The sequence below is a fragment of the Ranitomeya imitator genome, chromosome 1 (assembly GCF_032444005.1).
Source record: "Ranitomeya imitator isolate aRanImi1 chromosome 1, aRanImi1.pri, whole genome shotgun sequence".
NCBI classification, from domain to species: Eukaryota; Metazoa; Chordata; class Amphibia; order Anura; family Dendrobatidae; genus Ranitomeya; species Ranitomeya imitator.
Genome location: NC_091282.1, coordinates 188194587 through 188222491, shown reverse-complemented (window position 1 = coordinate 188222491; position 27905 = coordinate 188194587). Strand labels below are relative to the sequence as shown.

At 41.7% G+C, this 27905-nt stretch overlaps 1 protein-coding gene across 3 annotated transcripts in view; it reads left to right on the top strand.

The window, feature by feature from the left end:
* MCC (MCC regulator of WNT signaling pathway) overlaps window positions 1–27905 on the top strand; it is a 514674-nt gene that overhangs the window by 445363 nt on the left and 41406 nt on the right. For all 3 annotated transcript variants that reach the window (XM_069752911.1, XM_069752918.1, XM_069752927.1), the window contains 5 exons: window positions 10833–10979; window positions 15896–15985; window positions 16091–16239; window positions 24292–24432; window positions 26145–26245. In XM_069752911.1, the coding sequence (XP_069609012.1) occupies window positions 10833–10979; window positions 15896–15985; window positions 16091–16239; window positions 24292–24432; window positions 26145–26245 (628 nt within the window). The remainder of the gene's footprint in view (window positions 1–10832; window positions 10980–15895; window positions 15986–16090; window positions 16240–24291; window positions 24433–26144; window positions 26246–27905) is intronic.

Genomic DNA, 27905 nt, shown 5'->3' with positions numbered 1-27905 from the left:
GGCTTCTATTTCGGCAAGTCCCCCAGAGACACCAAAAAACCACCTTGCTCAGCAGCAGAAAACCAGTAACGACCAAGATCTATGGGAGGATATGGAAGAAGTTCCTGTCCAGCTCAGGGCCAATACGGGAATGGGAGGTCCCGATAGTGGCAATACTGGAGTTCCTGCAGAAGGGCTTAGATCTGGGGTTAGCTGTTAGTACCCTCAAAGTACACATTTCAGCCTTAGCAGCCCTATTCAACTGTGACCTGGCAAGTAATAGGTGGGTGGTGAGGTTTATCCGAGCCTGTAGTAGAGCTGACTCTGTTCCATCTCCTACTCCTCCACCATGGGATCTAAATCTGGTGTTAACAGCTCTGACAGAAAGCCCCTTTGAGCCGTTAAATACAGCTTCAGATAAAATACTAACATTAAAAACAGCTTTGTTAGTGGCACTTACATCGGCCCGTAGGGTGGGGGATTTACACGCGTTGTCAGCTGACCCCCCTTACACACAAATTATGGACGATAGAGTTGTATTAAAATTAGATCCGGCATATCTCCCCAAAGTGGTATCGAGATTCCATAGAGCTCAGGATATAACCCTACCCTCCTTCTGTTCCAATCCTAGTAACAAGAAAGAGGAGAGACTCCATTGCTTAGACGTCAGGAGATGTATCCTACAGTATCTAGAGGGTAGAAAATCCTGGAGGAAACAGAGGGCTTTATTTGTTTCGTTCCAGGGGTCAAGGAAGGGCCTTAAAGCCTCAAAACAGACTATAGCTAGATGGGTGAGAGAGGCCATTATTCTAGCATATAGTAGTGCAGGCAGGGTTGTTCCACAGGGTCTGAAAGCCCACTCCACGAGGGCCATGGCGACGTCGTGGGCGGAGAGAGCAGATGCTACCATCGACCAAATCTGTAAGGCGGCCACTTGGTCCTCTCCGTCTACATTTTTTAAACATTATAGGCTAGACCTATCTGCTACCTCTGATCTCACTTTTGGGAGAAGAGTGTTACAAGCAGTGATCCCTCCCTAAAGAGAATACAAATCTCTGTAACTCTCTCGTGGTGCCGTCATGTATGATGGAAAAACACGGGTATTACATACCTGGTAATGTGTTTTTTCATGAGACATGACGGCACCCTTATATTCCCACCCTTTTGATCACGTCATTAGTTGGGTGCATTATTAGCATTATTTGTATTATACACTCCCTGGGGTATCGGTGAATAGAACCGTATAGGATGTATTATTTATGTGTACACTAACCAGCGGAGTTCCTCTCGTGTAAAACAACTGATGTGGAGAGAGGAGCCGCCCCTTTTATCTTGAAGGTTTCCTGTCCTTGATGGGCGGATCCCCTCTCTCGTGGTGCCGTCATGTCTCATTAAAAAACACATTACCAGGTATGTAATACCCGTGTTTCGTTTTTCTACCCCAGATGTAGAAGCTTGCATTTCTCCCTGTTAGCCATACCATCTATTAGTCTCTTGCCGTTGTTCAATCCAGATCGTTCTAAATCCTGACTTCTCTAGTGTTTACTGTCCCTCCTATCTTTGCATTGGCTTCAAATTTGATTACTGTAGTTTACTTTGTTACCTTATCTAGATGATTTATAAAAATGTTGAAAACATTTATTACCCCTCTTTGAGTGAGATCACTGTGCTAATTAGGAATTCACCTAAAGGTACCGTCACACATAACGATATCGTTAACGATATCGTTGCTTTTTGTGACGTAGCAATGATATCGTTAACGAAATCGTTATGCGTGACAGCGACCAACGATCAGGCCCCTGTTGGGAGATCGTTGGTCGCTGGGGAAAGTCCAGAACTTTATTTCGTCGCTGGATCTCCCGCAGACATCGCTAAATCGGCGTGTGTGACGCCGATTCAGCGATGTCTTCACTGGTAACCAGGGTAAACATCGGGTTACTAAGCGCAGGGCCGCGCTTAGTAACCCGATGTTTACCCTGGTTACCATTGTAAATGTAAAAAAAAACAAACAGTACATACTCACATTCCTGTGTCTGTCCCCCGGCCTCAGCTTCCCGCACTGACTGTGAGCACCGGCCGGCCGTAAAGCACAGCGGTGACGTCACCGCTCTGCTTTACGGCCGTCCGGCGCTGACACAGTGCAGGGAAGCTGACGGTTAATCTCTGTATTCTTATCCAAGTATTTACATACATGCGGTGTAATAATTTGTTCAAAGATTTTTCCCGGTATAGAAGTAAGGCTCACTGGCCTGTAATTTTCTGGCTCCAGTCTCTTTCCTTTTTATAAAGATAGTGATAACATTTGCCTTTTTTCCAATTTTCTGGGACTAATCCAGGGCTCCAGGAATTGCGAGCCTCCAGTCTAACCGCTAGGTACCGTACCACTTACGTAGGCACTGGGCCAGTAGTCCCTTGAATTGTCCATTCATCTCTACTCAACACTATTTTATGGATTTTAAATGTTTGAAGTAAAGTACTGATTTTAGCCTCTTTGGATCTAGCTGGACATACCCACCTTGTTTTTGGAGTTTGTATTTTCTTTCAGTGAGGGTAAAAAACATTGCAAAAAGGCTGAAACGATTGATATGCTGTTTTTTGGACAAAATGCAGCAGGTCTCCAAATATGTACTGAATAAAATAAACAGCGCGATTTCAGAAATTTAATTAATTTTGTTGGTGTTGTACAACGCTACTTATTTTATGCAGCAAATACGCTGCATAAATTATGCAGGAAAAACGCCACTTGTGAACATACCCTGATGCTATTGAAAGTAGAACATTTAGGGGGATGGGGAGAATGAGGACATTAGGAAGCAGGGTGCAAAATGTCACTGAAGAATATTTGCTGAATAAAGAACCATTAAGCCTATGTCCCATTCCTGATGATGCCGCTAGCGTCGTGAAACATGTTGGGGTGATACTGGTGCTAAAAGTTGTTGTCCTATTCTGCCAATATGTCTTAGCATACCGGATGCTTTACACTTTCTAAATATAAATTAGCAGGAATACTGCATAAAATAACTGCAGACTTCGAAGACAGATTAGGGACACAACGTTTTATACCATTTGTATAGTCGTTATTTTAATTCATAGAAATAAATGTTGCATTCATTCATCTTTTGGTGAGGGTTTATTTGGGGTACTCCCCAATTTGTTTTATTGTTAAAAAAGTTTATTAGTTTGGAGATTTTATATATATATATATATATATATATATATATATATATATATATATATATACACACACACACACACTAGATGGTGGCCCGATTCTAACGCATCGGGTATTCTAGAATATGTATGTCCATGTAGTATATTGCCCAGCCACGTAGTATATTGCCCAGCCACGTAGTATATTGCCCAGCCACGTAGTTCACATAGTATATTGCCCAGTCACATAGTATATTGCCCAACTACATAGTATATTGCCCAGCTTGCCCAGTCACATAGTATATTGCCCAGTCACATAGTATATTGCCCAGCCACGTAGTATATTGCCCAGCCATGTAGTTTATTGCCCAGCCACGTAGTTCACGTAGTATATTGGCCAGTCACATAGTATATTGCCCAGTCACGTAGTATATTGCCCAGCTTGCCCAGTCACATAGTATATTGCCCAGTCACATAGTATATTGCCCAGCCACGTAGTATATTGCCCAGCCACGTAGTTTATTGCCCAGCGACGTAGTTCACGTAGTATATTGCCCAGCCACATAGTATATTGCCCAGCCACGTAGTATACAGCACAGTCACGTAGTATACAGCACAGAGCCACATAGTATACAGCACAGAGCCACGTAGTATACAGCACAGAGCCACGTAGTATACAGCACAGAGCCACGTAGTATACAGCACAGAGCCACGTAGTATACAGCACAGAGCCACGTAGTATACAGCACAGAGCCACGTAGTTTACAGCACAGCCACGTAGTATACAGCACAGAGCCACGTAGAATACAGCACAGAGCCACGTGGTATACTGCCCAGTCACGTAGTATATTGGCCAGTCACGTGCACCATGTCCCTGTTTAAAAAAAAAAAGAATTAAAATAAAAAAATAGTTACATTCTCACCTCCTGGAGCCTCCGGATCGAAGCGGCCGGTTCCAGATGCTCGTCGCGCGCTCCAGTCTGAAGATTGCATTGCGGTCTCGCGAGATGATGACATAGCGATCGCAAAAAAAAAAAAAACGCGATCTCTTTTTAATTTCTCTGTCCTCCGATGTGATCGCACATCGGAGGACAGAGAAAAGGGGTCCCAGGTGGCCCCCCAATACTCACCTATCTCCCCCGATGCTCCTCGTTTCTCCCGGTGGGCGCCGCCATCTTCAAAATGGCCGGCCCCGCGAGAATCTTTGGGGTCTCGGCTGCCGGGGGTAGCCGAGACCCCAAAGAGCATGATCGGGGTCGGTTTTAGCGACCCCTGTTTTGCGATCGCCGGTAATTAACTGTTTACCGGCGACCGCAAAAAAAAAAAGTCAAAGTGTAATTCTCTGTCCTCTGATGTGATCGCACATCAGAGGACAGAGAAATAGGGGGATTCGGGGACCCTGCCATACTCACCTGTGTCCCTGGGTCCTCCTGCTGCTCCTCCTGGCCGCCGGCTTCTTCCTCCGGTAAGAAAATGGCGGGCGCATGCGCAGTGCGCCCGCCATCTGTCTCCATTTGCCGGCCGGCAGGAGAAGAGCAGTTGGGGCTAAAATTAGGGGTAGGGATAGGGCTAGGGTTAGGGCTAGGATTAGGGTTAGGGCTAAATTTAGGGTTAGGGTTGGGGCTAAATTTAGGGTTAGGCTTCTTTCACACTTACGTCGGTACGGGGCCGTCGCAATGCATCGGCTCGACATACCGACGCACATTGTGAAAATTGTGCACAATGTGGGCAGCGGATGAAGTTTTTCAACGCATCCGCTGCCCAATCTATGTCCTGGGGAGGAGGGGGCGGAGTTACGGCCACGCATGCGCGGTCAGAAATGGCGGATGCGACGTACAAAAAAAGTTACATTGAACGTTTTTTTGTGCTGACTGTCCGCCAAAACACTGATCCAGTGCACGACGGACGCGACGTGTGGCCATCCGTCACGATCCGTCGGCAATACAAGTCTATGGGCAAAAAATGCATCCTGCGGGCACATTTGCAGGATCCGTTTCTTGTCCAAAACGACGGATTGCGACGGATGCCAAACAACGCAAGTGTGAAAGTAGCCTTAGGGTTGGGGCTAAAGTTAGGGCTAGGGTTGGGGCTAAAGTTAGGGTTAGAGTTGGGATTAGGGTTAGGGTTTGGATTACGGTTGGTATTAGGGTTAAGGTTGGCATTAGGGTTACGCTTGGAATTAGGGTTAAGGTTAGGGTTGTGATTAGGGGTGTATTGGGATTAGGGTTAGGTTCGAGGTTAGGGTTGAGATTAGGATTAGGGGTGTGTTGGATTTAGGGTTTTGATTAGGGTTATGGTTAGGGTTGACATTAGGGTTGTTTTGGGGTAAGGGTTGTGATTATGGTTAGGGTTAGTGATTAGGATTATGGATCAGGTTGGGATTAGGGTTAGGGGTGTGTTGGGGTTAGGGTTGGAGCTACAATTGGGGGGTTTCCACTGTTTAGGTACATCAGGTGGTCTCAAAACACGACAGCCAATTTTGCGCTCAAAAAGTCAAATGGTGCTCCCTCCCTTCTGAGCTCTGCCGTGCACCCAAACAGTGGGTTACCCCCACATATGGGGCATCAGCATACTCGGGATAAATTGGACAACTTCTGGGGTCCAATTTCTCTTGTTACCCTTGTGAAAATAAAAACTTGGGGGCTACAAAATCCTTTTTGTGGAAAAATATATATATATTTTTTTTTATGACTCTGCATTATAAACTTCTGTGAAGCACTTGGGCATTCAAAGTTCTCACCACACATCTAGATAAGTTCCTTGGGGGGTCTAGTTTCCAAAATGGGGTCACTTGTGGGGGGTTACTACAGTTTAGGTACATCAGGGGCTCTGCAATCGCAACATAATGCCCACAGACCATTCTATCAAAGTCTGCATTCCAAAAAGGCGCTCCTTCCCTTCCGAGCTCTGCCGTGCGCCCAATCAGTGGTTTACCCCCACATATGGCGCATCAGCGTACTCGGGATAAATTGGACAACAACTATTGCAGTCCAATTTCTCCTGTTACCCTTGTGAAAATAAAAACTTGGGGGCTACAATATCTTTTTTGTGGAAAAAAAAATATTTTTTATTTTCACGACTCTGCATTCTAAACTTCTGTGAAGCACTTGGGCATTCAAAGTTCTCACCACACATCTAGATAAGTTCCTTGGGGGGTCTAGTTTCCAAAATGGGGTCACTTGTGGAGGGTTTCTACTGGTTAGGTACATCAGGGGCTCTGCAAACGCAACATAATGCCCGCAGACCATTCTATCAAAGTCTGCATTCCAAAACGGCGCTCCTTCCTTCCGAGCTCTGCCGTGCGCCCAAACAGTGGTTTACCCCCACATATGGGGTACCAGCATACTCAGGACAAATTGGACAACAACTTTTGGGGTCCAATTTCTCTTGCTACCCTTGTGAAAATAAAAACTTGGGGGCTAAAAAATCTTTTTTGTGGAAAAAAAAAATATTTTTTATTTTCACGACTCTGCATTATAAACTTCTGTGAAGCACTTGGGCATTAAAAGTTCTCACCACACATCTAGATAAGTTCCATGGGGGGTCTAGTTTCCAAAATGGGGTCACTTGTGGGGGATTTCTACTGTTTAGGCACATCAGGGGCTCCCCAAACGCGACATGGCGTCCGATCTCAATTCCAGACAATTCTACATTGAAAAAGTAAAACGGCACTCTTTCTCTTCCAAGCTCTGCGGTGCGCCCAAACAGTGGTTTACCCCCACATATTGGGTATCGACGTACTCAGGAGAAATCGCACAACAACTTTTGTGGTCTAATTTCTCCTGTTACCCTTGTGAAAATAAGAATTTGTGGGCGAAAAGATCATTTTTGTGTAAACAAAAGCTATTTTTTTATTTTCACGGCTCTACGTTATAAACTTCTGTGAAGCACTTGGGGGTTCAAAGTGCTCACCACACATCTAGATAAGTTCCTTAAGGGGTCTAGTTTCCAAAATGGTGTCACTTGTGGCGAGTTTCCACTGTTTAGGCACATCAGGGGCTCTCTAAACGTGACATGGCGTCCAATCTCAATTCCAGCCAATTCTGCATTGAAAAAGTCAAACGGCGCTCCTTCACTTCTAAGTTCTGCGGTGCGCCCAAAAAGTGGTTTACCCCCACATATGGGGTATTGGCGTATTCAGGAGAAATTGCATAACAAAATTTATGGTTACATTTCTGTTTTTACACTTGTGAAAATAAAAAAAAATGGTTCTGAATTAAGATGTTTGCAAAAAAAAGTTAAATGTTCATTTTTTCCTTCCACATTGTTTCAGTTCCTGTGAAGCACGTAAAGGGTTAATAAACTTCTTGAATCTGGTTTTGAGAACCTTGAGAGGTGTAGTTTTTAGAATGGTATCACGCTTCATTATTTTCTATCATATAGACCCCTCAAAATGACTTCAAATGTGATGTGGTCCCTAAATAAAAATGGTGTTGTAAAAATGAGAAATTGCTGGTCAACTTTTAACCCTTATAACTCCCTAACAAAAAAAAATTTTGTTTCCAAAATTGTGCTGATGTAAAGTAGACATGTGGGAAATGTTATTTATTAACTATTTTTCGTGACATATCTCTCTGATTTAAGGGCATAAAAATACAAAGTTTGAAAATTGCAAAATTTTAAAAATGTTCGCCATATTTCCGTTTTTTTCATAAATAATCGCAAGTAATATCGAAGAAATGTTACCACTAACATGAAGTACAATATGTCACGAAAAAACAATCTCAGAATCAGCGGGATCCGTTGAAGCGTTCCAGAGTTATAACTTCATAAAGTGACAGTGGTCAGAATTGCAAAAATTGGCTCGGTCATTAAGTACCAAATTGGCTCTGTCACTAAGGGGTTAAAGGGAGTCTGTCACCAGTAACCACCTTGCAAATCTGCTGACAGCATTGGGTGAAAGTTCTGGAAACCTGTATAAACATACCTTTATGCATGTTCTTGGTATCCACAAAACGGAGAAGGTGAATTTTTAGATCTGTATGTGGTGCTATGCCAAGTATCCCAGAGGAGTTTTCTAACTGTGAAATGTCCTGGACTTTATCCTTCCCTTTTGTTTGGATTGACAGTGATCACATTGACTATCATTAGTTGCGATGTAATAACTTGTTGCCATCTTAAGTTGCGCAACTGCAAGTCGCCCTGCTACCCTAGCATTAAACAGGCTGGCAGTCAGATTAGTGCCTATTTTGTTAGGCATTCATATAAACTCTTGTTTTTGCAAATAAATGAGGGAATCATGTTATTCCCAAGAACAGAGTTGGCGGGAGCTGTATCAGTTGGTGGTCAAAACACCTTTAAAATATTAATGCAGACAAAGTTGACCAAGGCAAATCAGCCTAGACCTCAATAAGATATGGTGATCAGAGAAGGAGACCGTTACAATTGCAGAGATTTTTGGATACTATCATTTGATGCCCGTTTTCCTGCAGATTAGCTCTGAATAATTATTTGGCCTATAAATAAGCGTGGATTGTCTACTTGAGCCAGTTAGTGTGTTTGTGTGTTTTTATTTTGCCGTACATGCACTGTATAGTATAAATAAAGAATTTGGGAAGTGAATTAAAACCTTTTTGCTACATCTGTATTCCTGGGGGAGCTGAGCCAACTCTACTGTGGTTTCCTTGCACCTGAGACAAACAGTGAATATTCTGGAGTGATCTTTGCCGGAGTAGAGTCCACAATCACCTAGTACCTGTAACCAACAGCAGCTAGAGAGTCACATTCAGGAGCCCGTAAGCCACTGGTTGGAGAATACCTCTAAAATTAAGATTTGTTGAATGGGGGGATTTATTATACTAATTGCATAAAAATACAATTTATACTGCTTGTATTTTGTATATTGGGAAAAGCCGAAATATCAAGAGAGCTCCTTTTTTCTATTTTTGGTGTGGACTACTAGGAGACCAGAATTTCTTCCATCTGTCTGTTAGCATCTTTTTAAGACTCCCTTTTCTGTTTCTTGGCTGTGATCCATTACTTATGAGATTAGCGTACATTCAGCTTGTCATCAATCACAGCTCCTCAGGCTGGGATTTCTGGTTGCCTGCCAGTCTCTTATCACAGGGGCTCATGTGACTGATGAGAGGTGAAGGTACACACAAGTGCAAAGTCAGGAGCTGTAATTCTAATCAGCATCTGAAGCCTGCCTAATTGCTCCGGGTACTGCCTCAGTCTTTTGTTTCTACCTCCTTATCTGTATTATGTCAGTGGGTATCTGCAGCATAGTCATTCAATGTGGATGCTGTTTTTCTGTCCTTGGCAAACACATGACTACAAATGCAATCATATTGCCTTATTATGCCGCAACCCGAAATTTACTGTGCAAACTAATGAATAATTAAGAGTCAATTGGGGTCTGGGAAATAAAATGATATAAATGTGAAAGCTAGGTGGGCAAAACTATACATAATGCATACCTTTTATGATTGTACACAGGGAGCTAATAAATGTATATTATATAAAATGTAATGAGGACCTGTCTAATGAGGGGAGAGGATTATGTATTAAACGCGCGTATACTGCCCTCCAGGACTAGACCGAAACTGGCAAACTAGATTTTGGCACAAATGCTGGACAAAGCTACTTCAAGGATTGTGCTGGAAAATGATCTAAGGAACAAACTGAATCCTTCCCAGTACCAAAACTTGATGTAAGGAATCTAGCAGTTGGTGGGCTATCCTGACTAATAATATATAGGAAGGCATAGCTTGAACAAATATAACGAAAACGTAAACTTATCCGCCCACTTTGCTGAATTTTTGATCCAATGTTGCCAATATTTCAGATCAAAAGAAACGTACAGATGACAAATCCGAACTAGTTTCCAGGTGGTAGCAATAATTAGAGTAACAAGGTTTCAATCTAGCAGTCCCAGGAATAAAAATTACAACATTATTTAAAAAATAATTTAAAACAATGTTGAAGGAAAAATGGGGAAGGAGAGAAGGTTTTAAAATCACGAGTAGATGACAAGTTTCGATCCGTATGGGTTCTTAATCATAGACTCGGATTAACGGACCATGCAGTCCCAAACTCGTCACCTCCTCATGTGATCTTATCACCCTCTCTCCTTCCCTATGTTTCCATTCTATTTTTTTTCAACATAGTTTTTATTTATTTTTGAAATTTGTGTTGCTGGATTGAAACCTTGTTACCCTCATGAAGGCACAGTGTGCAGAAACCACTGTTTGGCATGGTCAAAAAAGGACATTCATACCATACGTGCCCCTCATTCTCTAAAGTATGGTATCTTCAATTACGTAACATGAATTTATATGGGGATCTCTATTTATCGACCTCTTAAAGGATGGTTCTTTGTCTACTGCCTAATTTTATCAACACTTTATTGCTTGTCATAATACATACATTTATTATAGTATTAAAAAAGAAAAACATCCCGATCCCAGCAGAAAGAAGAAACCTTAACATGCTAATTTAAAGTGAATTAAATTTACTGCCTAAAATTAATCATTTGCATCTTAAAGGATTGCTAGCTAGGTTATTGCTTCCTCAGAAAAAGTTTGGAAAGCAATAGAGAAATTACTACTCCATTATATTACATGGATCTATACAGACTGAAATTACAGAAATTGTAGAGTATTGTAATGGACAAACGGAACCAATGGGAAGACCTCGTTGTGAAGTTATTAAAGGGAAATGTGAGTCGCATAAATGTGACAAAATATAAACTTGTGTTTTAGGTTCGGGAGCTACAGACGCGACTACAGAGTGTTCAAGCATCAGGTCCCTCCAGTCCTGGTCGCCTCACATCTGCGAATAGACCAGTCAACCCGAGCACTGGGGAGCTCAGCACAAGCAGCAGCAGTAATGACATTCCTATAGCTAAGGTGAGAGACACTGTGTCTGCCGTTACCATACCTGCTCTGTGTGATTAAAGTTGCAGATAACGTAGCATTTCTGACATTACAGATGTAGCCTTTATTAAAATTTAAGATACCACGATGCAAAAAAGTATAGCTATTCAATTATTATTATTTATTGTTATAGCGCCATTTATTCCATGGCACTTTACATGTGAGGAGGGGTATACATAATAAAAACAAGTACAATAATCTTAAACAATACAAGTCATAACTGGTACAGGAAGAGTGAGGACCCTGCCCGGGAGGGCTCACAATCTACAATCAATGGCTTCTATCACATTAATTTTCTGCATAGCAATAGCTTTTGTTGTGTGCTAGTTTTAGTAAGTCTACTATTAATATACACTACTCCCACTACTCAAAAAAAGTTAGGGTTATTAGGCTTTCGGCAAAATTTAAGTAGGGCAGAAGAACTTACGTGGTTTAACCTGAAGAAGAAACCGTTATGGTTCGAAACGCGTTGATAAACTTGATAAATAAAAAACGCATTTATGTCTTCACGGTTTTTCTACTGCATCTTATACTACTGGCAACATGGCTTTAGCTCCACTTTCTCTAGTTGCACATGCTATTCCCTTCTGTCGATGTGCAGCAACCAAATTCTTTAGCAATCACAGGGGTTGTGCCTTTCACAGCATTTGAATGTGAGCAAACCCTTGCTTTTATTTATCATTTTTAACCAGGATAATATCCTATTGCACTCATTATCTTTCTAGTTTCTAGCTCTTTTATTGCATAATACACCGGCCCCAGTTACAAGGGGATTCGGCAATATGTTAAAATGCCCCCTTTCCCCACCACAAAAATCTTCTAAGACCTTATGATAGGACACAATGAGAAAATAAATGAAATACATGAAACAGCAAAAATAAAATAGAAATAAATAATTTATTATTTTACATATGCTAACTAAAAAAAGGAACACTGTAAATCTAAATCTCATTCTAGCCTCGTCCCCTTAAAAAAGTGTCCAATATATAAAAATAACATTTACATAAAGGTGGATTCAATTTGAAATGTTTTTAATGGTCCTAGGTGGCCGTAAAAAAGAGAAAATAGACACATCTCCTATTTTTCTTTACATTTTCCCCCAATATCAGCAAAAAGAAAAAAAGGAATATAAAAATCAAATAAAAATGATGCCCCATGTGTCTCGGAGTAAAGAGTCAAAAAATTTTAATTTTCGAATGAAAAAAAATTATAGGTCATTAATAGGACATGTACTATAAAGCCGAAAATGTGACTGGTCATGAAGGGGTGTTAAATGGCCTGTCATGAACTGGTTAAACAGCTTTTTTCAACTTTAGTGCTCTAGATTTTCAGTCTTTCCAAGAACCATAGCTATTTTTATTTGTTTGGTTGACAGCCAAATGAGAGTTTGTTCTTTGTGGGACAAGTTTTATTCAACTATATCATGTATTGGAAAATGTAAAAATGTTCATTGTGTAGTTCCACTGTTGTGTAATTTTAGGTTCTGTTTTTATGACATTCACTTTGTAGTAAAAAAAAATACTTTTTACCTTTTGGAATTTATTTTTATTACTCATTATAATTCGTGATGGGCAAACCCGAGCAGTAAAGTTCGGGGTCGGTACAGACCCCAAACACTGACTTCTCCGCGTGTTTCCCACGCTGTTCTCTGCAGGACAGCGCGAGAAACACCAACATCTCTGATCGGCGGTAAGATTATTACTGTTGGTCAGAGGCTGTGGTTTCCATGCTGTCAGATGACCCGTGAGTAGCAGTAAAAAGAAGTTTACCGACGGTCACAGAGGCGATGGCTTATGGTAGTATTCATCAGCTGTCGCCTGCGCTATAAATCAATATTTGAAAAAAAAAAAGTGGGAAAAAAAGTGTTCTATTTTTGATAGCCAGCATGGCAAAACCGACAGCTGTGGGCTGCAAACCTCAGCTGTGAGCTTTATCATGGCTGGTTATCAAGAAAAGAGCAGTCCCAATGCCGTTTTTTTTTTTTTTTTTTAATTTAAATAATTAAAAAAACTGCTTGGGGTCTTCCCCATTTTTGACAACCAGCCAAATAAAGCAGACAGCTGGGGACTGGTATTCTCAGGCTGGTAAAGGGCCATACTTATTGGTTCCCCCAGCCTAAAAATAGCAGTCCACAGCTTCCCCAGAAAAGTCACATCTATAAGATGCCCCAATTCTGGCGCTTTGCCCAGCTCTTTCCACTTTCTCTGTGGTGGTGACAAAGGGGTAATATTTGTGGAATTGATTACACCTTTGTATTCTCAGGTGACAGCAAGCCCAAAGGTTATTAATGACAGCAGGTGTAGGCTGATGGGAGAAGTTCTCACATGAGCCGATGCCTTTGTGACCGGCAGTAAACTTCTTTTTACCACCGGTCATGGCTACTGGCTCACGCTGTCATCTGACAGTGTGGGAACTGCTGCTCTCTGACCGGCAGTAATGATCTTATTGCTGATCAAAGGCAGTGTTTGCCGCGCTATCATGCAAATGACAGCGTGGCACCGACGGATGTTCGAGACCCCCATTCATCAGTTCGGCTGAACTGGATGTCCAGAGGTTCACCAATCACTAGGTATAACCTTTAAATACCTGTCAGATGTCAGTGTGGCCTTGCAGAGATACTGTGACCCGCGGTTGGAAGCTTACCGCTGATGGGAGAAATAGTCTCTTGTCAGCTGACGCCTGTGCTCAAACTTAAAAAAAAAAAAAAAAAAAAAACATGGAAAATAATTAAATACAAATTCAAAAAATAATATAAAACACATTATACTCACCTAACACCAAATCTCCGATGCCCTTGTCTCCTGTAAACAATCAATAATATTTAACGTATATTCTCCTGTCCGCCGTAGTCAACGTAATCCAGTGTCCCACAGAGACGCCACTTGTAGAACAGTCACATTGGGAGATGTGACCGCTCTACTAACCAACCACCTTTCTCACATAGCAGTGATGCCGTAAGTGAGATCACCAGGGCTCATCAGCTACTGCATCAGAATGTAAAAGGTGTTGAACCAAGAATTACATCACAAAACATTTTTTTTTTAAATATCTTTATTTAACTAAAAAAAGCATTCATTGCTGTACAAAATCACATGCAAAAAACGCATACAAAACTACTGCAAAACGCACAAAAAAAGCACCAAAACACGTGTTTTTGTTGCGGCATTTTTTCTGCCAAAAGATGCAGAAACCTTACAAATTTCTTAGAGCAAATACTCAACGTGCGCACATAGCCTAAAGGTACCTTCACACATAACGATATTGTTAACGATATCGTTGCTATTTGTGACGTAGCAACGATATCATTAATGAAATCGTTATGTGTGACAGCGACCAACGATCAGGCCCCTGCTGGGAGATCGTTGGTCGCTGAATAAAGTCCAGAACTTTATTTCGTCGCTGGACTCCTGCTGACATCGCTGGATCGGCGTGTGTGACACCGATCCAGCGATGTCTTCTCTGGTAACCAGGGTAAACTAGATAAGACAGGAATTTGTTCAGTTTCCTATTACACAGTATACATATAGTGTGTGTGTGGCAGTGTTTTGGGTGAAAAATAAGCCACAAAATAATTGTAGTTTTTAATGCGAATTTGTTGCAAATGCCAGAAGTGGATCCAGTAGGAGGTGGTTCTTCCTTTTTTATATTTTCCATTCCTTCTGAATTTACTTTGTGCTTTTGCTCAAACTGCATGGAAAATGTTAAAATGCTCTCTAGATGATACCGATGCCCAAATTCTCTCCAAATGTAGTGCACATATGCTCGAGTTGCAATGTGGAGACTTGTGTTCAGCTTTGCGTCCACTGGCAAGATCTGTTACCCCAGGTCTCTAGTGCTTGCATCACAGCCACTCATCAAATTTCTCCTTTATCCCTGATTCCTGGATCGACTCCAATAATAGTTTAAAAACAGGAGGGATTTTTAGACCATTTTGGCAAGTGCACAACAGTAACCTCACATCATTTGAAATCCAGGGAATAGATTGTCATGTGCATGGAAACTCTTGTGTCTGAAGAGAACGAAGGTGAACTCAAGTTTTTCTGGCTTGGTCAAATTTGATCTGACTCGTTAATCTTAATTAGATATTACTCTCTGTCACAAAAAAAATTCGTATTGTCACCCTCCACCCTCTTTTTTTTTCCCCCCATCTTCCTTCTCTTCTATTTTTTTTTCTACTCTACTTTGAAAAACACTTGTAGATATCTGAGAAATTAAAATGTTCTCTTGTGGCGCAGAGTCATATTTAGAGCTAACTTGGGGCTGCTCCATGCATGTTTATATTTAATGCCTATGTAATGTGTAGATATGGTATATTGAACCAGTTTCTGTTGAAGATGGTCATATTGTGTATTTTATTATTATGCTTTGCGTATATAGTGCCGTCATATTCCACAGCACTTTACAGACATGTTCATCATCACTGTTCACATTGAGGCTGACAATCTAAATTCCCTATCAGTATGTGTTTGGAGTGTGGGAGGAAACCGGAGAACCCAGAGGAAACCCACGGAAACATGGGAGAACATACAAACTCCTTGCCGATGTTGTCCTAGGTGGGATTTTAACTCGGGATCCTAGCAAGGGCTGGAGTAGGTCCTGTGTGGAGGCATACACAGAGGTGCACACCACTCGTCTGACTCCAGCACACCCCCTCATCAAGAGTGGCGTGAACAACCCCAGTTTTGATGAATTGGGGCCATTGTGTTCCTATGATAGATGAGCAGCTGCCAGGATCATCTGACAGTGGCTTACTCCACTTTTTCCATTGAGAATACAGACACTTGGACAAGAGTTATCTCAGGTGTATGGACATGTTTGAGAACAATCTGTTTACCATTCATTTACATTGCCGAGTATGTAATAATGGTATATGTCCATTTCTCTTGCAGATTGCAGAGCGTGTGAAGTTGTCGAAGACCAGGTCGGAATCTTCCTCATCAGAGAGACCAATTCTTGGCTCAGAGATCAGCAGCATAGGGGTGAGTGTATAGTGGCAGTATCCCCTAGCATCCATGCTGATCTTTCTACTCTATAGCACTTCTGCTTATATAACCATTTCTATAAAACCTTGCTATGTATTGCAGGTGTCAAGCAGTGTGGCTGAGCACCTGGCCCATTCCTTACAAGATTGCTCCAATATCCAAGAGATCTTCCAGACACTTTACTCACATGGTTCTGCCATATCGGAGAGCAAAATAAGAGAGTTTGAGGTAGAGACGGAGAGGCTAAACAGGTAAGAAGCCAAAAAGAGAGCAATTCTACGTCTATGTGCTCGTTCATGCACATATCTGTATGTTTCCATAAATTTATAAACAACAAGCTTCATAGCTGGTAAATGGGGGGAAAATGGGTTCTGTAGTAGAAATTCAGATTTTTTATTCACATGAAATATTCTGTATGATGGCAAATAACTAAAGACAGGCATGCAAATATGAAAAATGTAAAGGAATAATGCATATCATATTTTCAGACAGGAAAGAAGCAGTCATAGTGAGAGAGAGAGCGAGAGACATATTTGCAGCTAAACATACAGTTTCTGAATTTTAAAAAAACACCTTGACTGCACTATGTGATAATTGCAGTTTAAGGGCTCACTTACACTAGCATATAATGCAGCCGAATGCTATCTGATGTTTTATCAGATTGCACTCCGCCCAGTGTTACACTATGGCGCAGTGCAAATCTGTGATTATTTTCTCATACCAATTTGGCATAAGAAAACAATTGCAGCATACTGCGAGTGGCAGATCACGCACACTCTTACAAGTCTATGGGTGTATGTGAAACATCGGACTGCACTCTGATGTCATCAGAGTGCAGTCCGACAACTACGGACATATACAAGGGAGAAAATTGAGAAATTAGAATCAAAGCACAGGTGAAGAGAAGACAAACTTCTCATGCAAGAGAATCTGATCACAGTAAGATGATACTCGCATAATCATATTGGCATAATCTGCCTGATTCTCATGCATGTGAGAATCGACGGCAATGTGATCGAACCCTGAGACGCGCTGTGCAGCAAGAAACATTGTCTTTTTTATTTAATAATAAATTTTATTTCTATAGCGCCAACATATTCCGCAGCACTTTACATTTTATAGGGGACTTTATAGGGGACTTGTACATACAATTACAATACATTACAGCATAACAATAAACACATAGATCAAAATAGAAACCAAGAGGAATGAGGGCCCTGCTCGCAAGCTTATAAACTATGAGGAAAAAGGGGAGACACGAGAGGTGGAGGGTAACAATTGCTTTCGTTGTTCGGACCAGCCATAGTGTAAGGATCGGGTGTTCATGTAAAGCTGCATGGACCGGTTGTCAGCCTAAGTATGTAACACTAGAGACACAGAGGGCTATTATGTGAGAATAAAACATAAGACATGTGAGAACATGATGCGAGGAACCTGATTATGGTAAAAATTATGAATGGGCCACACAGGGATAGTTAGGTTGATGCGTTGAGACGGTAGGCCAGTATGAACAAATGCGTTTTTAGGGCACGCATAAAACTGGGGGGATTTGGGGATTAATCGTATTAACCTGGGTAGTGCATTCCACAAAATTGGCGCAGCACAAGAAAAATCTTGGAGACGGGAGTGGGAGGTTCTAATTATGGAGGATGCTAACCTCAGGTCATTAGCAGAATGGAGGGCATGGGTAGGGTGGTAGGCTGAGACCAGGGAGGAGATGTAAGGGGTGGTGCTGAGCCATAGAGCGCTTTGTGGGTGAGGGTAATAAGTTTGTACTGGATTCTGGAGTGGATGGGTAGCCAGTGTAATGACTGGCACAGGGTAGAGGCATCGGTGTCACGGTTGGTGAGGAATATCATCCTGGCTGCAGCATTCAGAACAGATTGGAGCAGGGAGAGTTTGGTAAGAGGGAGGCTGATTAGTAGAGAGTTACAATAGTTCAGACGAGAATGAATAAGAGCAACAATGAGAGTTTTTGCAGAGTCGAAAGTAAGAAAAGGTCGAATTCTAGAAATGTTTTTGAGGTGCAGATAACAAGAGCGAGCCAGTGATCGGATGTGGGGGTGAATGAAACCTCAGAATCAAGTATGACCCCAAGGCAGCGGGCATGTTGCTGGGGAGTAATGGTGGAACCACACACGGAGATGGCAATGTCGGGCATAGGTACATTAGTAGAGGGAGGAAACACAAGGAGTTCAGTTTTTGACAGGTTCAGTTTCAGATAGAGGGAGGACATGATGTAAGAGACAGCGGTAAGACAATTACTAGTGTTTTCTTAAAAGGCGGGCGTGATATCAGGAGAAGAAGTGTATAATTGGGTGTCGTCAGCGTAGAGATGGTACTGGAACCCAAATCTACTGATTGTTTGTCCAATAGGGACAGTATACAAAGAGAAGAGGAGGGGGCCTAGGACTGATCCTTGAGGAACCCCAACAGTAAAGGTACCGTCACACTAAGTGACGCTGCAGCGATACCGACAACGATGTCGATCGCTGCAGCGTCGCTGTTTGGTCGCTGGAGAGCTGTCACACAGACAGCTCTCCAGCGACCAACGATCCCGAGGTCCCCGGTAACCAGGGTAAACATCGGGTTACTAAGGGCAGGGCCGCGCTTAGTAACCCGATGTTTACCCTGGTTACCAGTGTAAACGTTAAAAAAACAAACACTACATACTTACCTTCTGCTGTCTGTCCTCCGGCGCTCTGCTTTCCTCTGCACTGTCAGCGCCGGTCAGCCGGAAAGCAGAGCAGTGACGTCACCGCTGTGCTTTCCGGCTGGCTGGCGCTGACACAGGATGCAGGAGGAGTGCAGAGAAGCAGAACGCCGGGGACAGACAGCTGAAGGTAAGTATGTAGTGTTTGTTTTTTTAACGTTTACGCTGGTAACCAGGGTAAACATCGGGTTACTAAGCGCGGCCCTGCGCTTAGTAACCCGATGTTTACCCTGGTTACCAGTGAAGACATCGCTGGATCGGTGTCGCACACGCCGATCCAGCGATGTCAGTGGGAAGTCCAGCGACGAAATAAAGTTCTGGACTTTCCTCAGCGACCAGCGATCTCCCAGCAGGGGCCTGATCATTGGTCGCTGTCACACATAACGATTTCCTTAACGATATCGTTGCTACGTCACAAAAAGCAACGATATCGTTAACGATATCGTTATGTGTGATGGTACCTTAAGGGGAAGGTGAGAGGAGGAGGAACCAGCAAAAGATACAGTGAAGGAGCGGTCAGAGAGATAGGAGGAGAACCAGGAGAGAACGGTGTCCTTGAGGCCAATGGAGCGGAGCATAGTGAGGAGGAGCTGATGGTCCACAGTGTCGAATGCTGCGGAGAGATCCAAGAGAATTAGCATGGAGCAGTGACCGTTATTTTTTTTTTATTTAACCTTATTTATTGATTTATAAAAGAAACAGGTACAATCACAAGGCCAAAATTAACCGTGCCAAAATTAAAAACAATTACCATGAGAAAGTGTAATAATCATAGACCGTGTTATCAGTTCCAAGAATCCTGCAGTCTAGGACCTTACATAAAACGTATATTAAAGGCAGAATATAGAATATTAAGTCCATAAATATAATCTCACAATCAACTTGATAGAACATCAACATAAGAGTAAGTTTAGAAAGAGAAAGAGAAGAGCAAGAGGGAAGGTGGGAGGACGGGACATTCTGGGTCTTTTAGTCTAAAGGGAAGTGTTCTGCCGGTCATTAAAATCCACTTCGTCCCATTGCCTCGTCCTGTAAGTAATGCTATAAACTGCTCTTACCTGTTTTTTTCCTGATGGACTTCTCTCTACCACTGCATAGCCAATTTTACTGAACACCCTCCTGTACCCCAAATCTTTAATGTCTCAGATATCACAATATTTCAAAAATGAAGTAGCTGAGTAAAGAGATAGCGTAAAAAAAGTAGGAAGTCTTTCAAGGTAGGACACAGTGGCCATGACACGCTTTGGTTATATGTACCTGTCCCTCTGTACCATACAGCATACACTACGTTAATAGGAGAGAAGTGTTTGTCCGCCATGTTCTGCCTGTGAGTCAAATATACCATGCAAGCCAAGCTTAGAACAAGAGAAGTAAAGGAACGTTCACCCAGCACAAAATATAGATGGGCCTGTAAAACCTGCTGAGAATTGTGCCGCCTTTTAATAATTCCCTGGTGCTGTGAGTTATACTAGCAGCTCCTTATCTTAGTCTTTATATCACTCTAGTTCTTTGTACGAGTCGTAAGCCAAGTTCACGCGACTGTATAAAAAAAAGTGTCCGTTTCATCCAGAAAATAGACTTTTTTTTACGTGTCATCCATATGCAATCTGTTATTTTGTTGTTGTTTTTTTCATCAGCAGTTATTCATAATTTACAAGACCATTTACAGTTTCCGATGTTAACGAATTGCAATGTATCCATAAAAAAATACTTTACCGTAGCTCCGTATGACATCAGAGGGTTTGTTTGTTTTTTTGGTGCACCCATAGGCTTGAATGGATGAGTCTTATCCGGCACCTGTGAGGAACTAGAGCATGTGGCGATATTTTTCAAACACCGATTCGGTCATTGAAAAAAAAAAAAAATCGCTCATATGCACTCCATCCTTTAATAACATTGGTCCAAGTTTTGTCACAAAGAGCACTAGAATTGAAAATACGGTCGCGTGAGCCTACCCTTAAAAAAGGACAATCATTAAAGATATGTGTGTATATTTATATGTACGGACTTACTATTGATCCTGTACTCCACTATTGGTGGATATCTTGGGCTCCGGACCCCCTACTGGTCCACTAATTGCAGTATTAATAATATACTATTATATATGTGTGTACGTATGAACGTGTAATAGATACCGTATATACTCGAGTATAAGCCGAGATTTTCAGCCCATTTTTTGGGGCTGAAAGTCCCCCTCTCGGCTTATACTCGAGTCATACGCAAGGGAGGGGGAGCGGGGGCTATCTAATTATACTCACCCAGTCCTGGCGCGGTCCCGGCATGTCCCTGGCTTCCCCGACGCCAGCAGATTTTTCCTGTACTGAACGGTCACATGGTACCACTCATTACAGTAATGAATATGGGAGGTGGAGCCGCATATTCATTACTGTAATGAACAGTAACGGTGACCGCTCAGTACAGGAAGAAGCTGCGGCGTCGGGGAAGCAGGGACTGCACCGCGCCAAGAGCAGGTGAGTATAATGGGGTGGGGAGGGGAGCGCTGCGCGATATTCACCTGCTCCTCGTTCCGGCGCCGCTCCGTCTTCAGCAGTGACGCTCAGGTCAGAGGGCGCGGTGACGTGGTTAGTGCGCGCCCTCTGCCTGAACGTCAGTGCAGAAGATGCTAAAGATGGAACGGCGCCGGAACGAGGAGCAGGTGAAATTGAGAGTGCCGGGGGCCTGAGCGAGGGAGAGGTGAGTATGTGATTTTTTTTTTCTATGGCAGCAACAGCAAATGGGGCAAGTGTCTGTATGGAGCATCTATGGGGCCATAACGTTTGTGCAGCACTATATGGGGCCATAACGTTTGTGGAGCACCATATGGGGCCATAACGTTTGTGCAGCACTATATGGGGCCATAACATTTGTTACAGCACTATATGGGGTCATAACGTTTGTGCAGCACTATATGGGGCCATAACGTTTGTGCAGCACTATATGGGGCCATAACGTTTGTGCAGCACTATATGGGGTAAGTGTTTGTATGGAGCATCTATGGGGCCATAACGTTTGTGCAGCACTATATGGGGCAAGTGTCTGTATGGGGACATAATTAACGTTTGTGCAGCACTATATGGGGCAAGTGTCTGTATGGAGCATCTTATGGGGCCATAATCAACGTTTGTGCAGCACTATATGGGGCAAATATCTTATGGGGCTATAATCAAAATTTGTGCAGCATTATATGGGGCAAATATGTCTATGGAGCATCTTATGGGGCCATTATTAACCTTTATGCAGGATTATATGGGGCATATTTTAATATGGAGCATCGTATGGGGCCATCATAAACTTTATGGAGCATTATATGGGGCTCCTGATTCAATATAAATATTCAAAAACACCTAACCTACTGATGTCTCAATTAATTTTACTTTTATTGGTATCTATTTTTACTTTTGACATTTACTGGTAGCTGCTGCATTTCGTACCCTAGGCTACTCGAGTCATTAAGTTTTCCCAGTTTTTTTGTGGCAAAATTAGGGGGGTCGGCTTATACTCGGGTCGGCTTATACTCGAGTATATACGGTATATAATATTTAATGACCATTACACTTTAATCCTAATAAGATATGTCTACCCTGGTTCTTAGTATGGCACTAGAAATACTATGGGGAGTATTTGCTCTGCTGGATGTACATGGTGATGTTCACTGAAACTGAGTGCGGCTTTAATGCTTCTCCTACGACTGGAGCAAACATAACAATTGTGCCACCTTAATCACCTTAATACATTTTTTCAATCTGTTGTCAAATGACATTCTTAAGAGAATAGAGACATATCTCTTTATTCCTGGTCTGGGCATATGTGCTTTAATAAATTGCAAATATTGGAAAGAATGTCAGTCTAAAAATATTTGTTTGTTTGGGAAAAAAAAAAAAAAATTCTCAAATGACATTTAGCGAGAACAGATTTTCCCTTATACTGAAGAAATATGACCAGTGATTGCCGAGTAGGTCCGCCGCTTTCTGCGATAGAAGTAATATCACTTCAGTTTACTGGAGAGAGAAAATGTAACTGTAAAGGGAAAAACACTGCGCCCTTATTCCCAGAGAGCCGCTTCTTTGGAAACCTTTGCTCGCATTCCAGATGGAACCGTTTGCAACAAGCTATTATGTCTAGCAATCAGTAATATACAGGTAGAGAACATCCGAAAAGCTCTCTTGAGCAGCAATAAATCTGCCCCTAATCTGTCAGTGAGAAGCATATCACTCTTACCATCTGGGTTAGTGGTGAGAAGAAATGAGAAGATTTAAAGGTTTATCCTCAGCAGAGAGCTAATGACTATACAGAGTGTGTGCGGCTTTTGCATTATTTGTAGGAGTTGTGCGAGCTGGAACTCATGCACAGCTTGTATAATTGACATAGCAAGGTTCTTATAAGAAGAACTGAGCAATGCCCCAAACCATGCCAACTGCAGAAGAGACCAAAACTTAGTACCATCTTGTTCTTCCAGCTAGCGTGGGCTTTCATGAATTTTCTTGAAAAATCATGACCAAAAATGTTGCAGGTGACAAGCCATCATATCCCTATCTATATAATTATTATGAACCTATAAATAACTTATCAAAGTAAAAAAATTCAAAAAATATTTTATAAAAAAAAAAAAAATAGAATTTTATAAATTACAAAGACACGAAACCAATAAAAACAGCCAAAACAGGGACAGTGTAGCCAATGTAGAGTCGCATTGTGGCATGCAAAACATAATTAGTTAACATTTCATGAAACGTGAATCGCAAAAAACAAGAGGAAAAAAGGGCCACCTTAACACAAAATAAGTTGATAAATAGTTTAATGGAAAGTTAATATAACTCAACTAAAAATAATAATAATTATATCGCCAAAACTCCAAAAGGAAACTACCAGTAGAAAGACTGGCAGTAACCAGAAATAAATTAATAACCAGAGAAAACCTGATGATTGATGAACATTGAAGTGCAACTGTGCAGGGACCCCTTAGCCACCAGCGATCGCCATATTGGTATATCACAGTGACAGACCACACTGCCCAGTACCCTGTATACATACCAGACATGGGGGAGCTGGAGACCCCAGACCTTATTGCATCCACACTACAGTACACATTAGAGGATTTAGTTTGTGTCTCTCATCAGTAATTGTGCCGGTCGCTTTTCTTTTATGTAGATGGGGCTATTGAGAAATATTGGGACCTATCGTAAGATCGTTGACTATTGACCATAACTGGTATCTCTGGGCTTTTTCTGTAACGTATGACCTGTTGTAGGGTATTTAGCTCCAGGACAAGCTCTCCAAGTTCCACTTATTGTTTTTAGATTGTTTACGCTAACAAACACACAATAGCCAACTAAATATTAATTGTAACACAATATTATATGAGAGGATAAAATGTACAATAGCAAAGCATTCTTTTTCCAGAGATTTTGTTAACCTGTGCTCAACAATAGGCCAATATAATTATGATTATTGCACCTAAGTGCTTATTGATCTCAGGTTCAGCATGCTCGGCTGTATTTATTGCTCTCAGTGCAGTGCAGTCTTCTGGACAAGTAGAAAAACAAGCTGTGATTTACATGGCAGAATAAAAATATTGATCTTTTCTCTGCAGTCGAATTGAGCACTTAAAATCCCAGAATGATTTGTTGACGATAACACTGGAGGAGTGTAAGAGCAATGCCGAAAGAATGAGCATGCTGGTGGGGAAGTACGAGTCCAACGCTACTGCCCTGAGGCTGGCTCTACAGTACAGGTACGTACCGCACATCAATCAGCCTGTTCAAATAGAACTATGTTTGCAGGGCTTTAAAAGTCACGTTTATATTACATCTCTAAAGCAGATGGACCGGGATTTAAAAGGTGCAAACTAGAGTTCATTTGTGGTATTTAAATTAAAAAAAAAAGTCACTTTACATCTTGGATTGTTAGGACCATGTAACATATATCTGAACTACTAAATTTTGCTGAATCCAGGCTGGCATTTGGTTCCAGCCATGGTTTATGGCAGTGTCATTAAAAGGGTTATTCACAAATTTGTAACTTATCTCTTATTCCTCCTGGCCAGACAACAGGGCTTTGAACCCTAGAAACTGTGTTCTGTACAGCTCTGTCTTTAATACAGTGGAGGTGAACATGCTAAACTTCTGCTTCATTCATTGTCTATGGGATTGCCTGAAACAGCACTGTACTCTGAGCATGTGCCCCTCCGCTCTGTCCAAGCGGACTACTCACTATACAAGTGGCCCCCGACTTTTATTACCCGGAGAGCCACATTCAGCTCTCAGAAAGGGTCGTGAGCCACATCCAGACCCCGTTGCCTCCAACCCCCTAAAGTACCATTACACCCCAATATCATTATGACAACAACCAAAGCTTTCCCACAAACATCACACTGAGCAGTATACTTACATCTAAGGGTTCTCACCTCCCACAACACTATCCCATCCAGTCTAAAGCACCTCCTCCTTCTGGAAGCATCATGCTATCCCTAGATTGCTATATTCATTTATCGCTAAACCCCCCAAGGCCAGAATATGTGCATTCAGATTTGCTCTTCTGTGTGGGACAACTCGCAAAACATCTGGAGACCTGCTCTTTATAGCTGTTTGCTAGACCTAGTACTTATATCACCAAGCTGCAGCTAGCCGTGAGCAACACTTCGGAGGCCCCCCAGCCACCGGTTGGAGACCCCTGCACTAAACTATGTATAGGAGATAACCTGTTAATGGAAGACTCAGCCACTATGGGGTGGAGAACGGTGTAATAGATGAAATCGAGAAAAACAGATGGGTACGTTGAACAACCAGGGCTATAAGGGAATAGGCCCACATTCACAAACCAATTGAGATTTTTGATAGTTGGTTGTGAGAGCATCATATTTTACTGATGTTGTATTAGATATTTTATCTGTTTGATGTATCTGAGAACACTTTTCCAGTTGACACTGGGGGTAGCTATGGTCTCTTTACAACTCCACTCATTCTCTTCAGAAGCCCAAAGATTGTTTAATTCATTAATTTAATATATGTGTGTCTTTATTTTGCCCTTGGCCTGAAGGTAACCTTTGTCTGATTAATTTATCCATTAACCTTTTCGACATTGTATAATATCCCAAGAAGAGAACGATGCCACAGCTAGTATATATCATGTTTTCTGAAATCGGTAACGTTGGTGATCTATATCACAGGGATTTTGTTTATTTTCTTTGACGTAGAGGACGCGCAAGCTTATCCTTTTCGTTACAGGTTCTATTCTTTTTATATCTCCTTTATTCTCAAGTTTAATCACAGATGACATGTAATACCGATCAACTTTTATAATGCAGCAGAGATTTAAGGTCAGCAATGGGTCAGAGAATTAAGTGCTACCTTTGAGATGTCAAGATCCTCTGTGTTTGTCTTAAGATGATGTACAGTAGCTGGTCTAAGGTATTGATTTGGTATTTCCCTTCTTCCCATGGTTTAGTGAGCAGTGTATCGAGGCATATGAATTATTGCTGGCGCTTGCAGAAAGCGAGCAGTCTCTCATTCTGGGACAGTTCAGAGCTGCTGGAGTTGGAACTGTAGGTAAGAATTATTCTCCATCACAAACCTGAAATCTCTCTCCGATAACATGCTATTTACTATGTACCTTCATGCTCCAACATTTATGGCCAATTGCACATTTCCTTGGCTGTGACTCTCTTTCTGACACTTGGAAGCCAGCCAAAGCATTGACATGTTATAATTCATGCTGCAAATGACAGTAATAATGGTCCCATTGGGTTTTTATAGCTCTACATAGGCATGTAAATGTGTAACCATGGGATTGAGGATCTGCATTCACCTTGCATTCATTGTACAGCTGAATTAAAGAAGTGGCAGTATGCCAGGGATGAAAATGTCCATTGGGTTCATGCCTTCAAATGGGACCCGATCCATCGTCCCCATCCACATAGTAGTGAAATGGGAAAGGCCACACTCAAATATTCTTTGCTGCAGAATCATATGTTAACTATGTTGTACCATTGAATTAAAATTGTAATGTTAACTGCAGCTTGGAAATCCTGCAGCAAACTATATAACTATATAAAATACCCCCAATGTCATTACAAAGAATTATCTCTGAAAAAAATAAATAATAATACCGTAATTAGTTTTTCTTTTGATCATTTTTTGTAAAATACATATTGATGTACCAGCTCACTAGTGTTGCATCTACATCACAATTATTTTAATCAACTATGTCATGGTCAAAAAAGTCTGGCGCTCCTATGGTTAAAATCTGAGCATTTATAATACTCTTTTAATTAAAAATATTTTTTGTAGTTATAGTTTAAATGGTCTTTTGTGTTGTCTGCTTGGAGGTTTTCTATTATTATACATTATTATACAAAATTAAAATAAGTTTATGAATATTTAATTATCCAAGTGGTTTTCTGGGCACATGGATTAAAACATTGTAAATCCTATCAGAAATGAAAATGCTTCAAACTTGACATGCTGTTAAAATTCTTCTGTGTTTCTGGGCGGTCATATGTGTTTTTAGCGCCATACTTATGCAGTTGTTGAAAACACATCATTTACTGTCTGTGCTTTGACCGGTACAGCCATTATCTCTGAATGATGATTTCATGGCTTGGACTGTGATCCTCTGCAAGCTGTGAGTGACTGGAGATGTGCGCAAAAAGAGGACACAGACATTGCAGGCGCCACACAGAATAAGTAACCTTATCAGCTTGTAACTTTAGACAGAGGCAATGGAGCTAGGCCTCCAGAATGCTGGATTACGTAAGATTAAATGACGACATTATAGGACTCATTGATCCCCTACAGCACACTGACTCTGGGTGGCACCAGTCAGCACCTGTAACATTACTTAATACAGGAGACTCTCAGGATGGCAACATACTACAACATACTACATGAGGTGGGAGGAATATTGAAATTAAAAAAAAACTGAGTGCAGTAATTTGTCCATCTTCAGACAGTATAGAAGTCTCAAGATGGTGCTTTGTAGGTCCTGAGAGTGGGAGTGTGACCTATGTGACAAATACAGGTTTGCCTCTTGGGAAATGTAGGTTAGAGACACAGGAAGAGCTCGCAGGAAGTTTAGGATAATAACAAAGCACAAGGATGGCTCCAGGAGGCTGAAAGGGAGCTAAAATGGAAAATAAAGGCAACTGGGGCTTGGGGACTCATTACAGCGACATCCTGATAGGCATCTTGTTTCTATATATTATGTGGG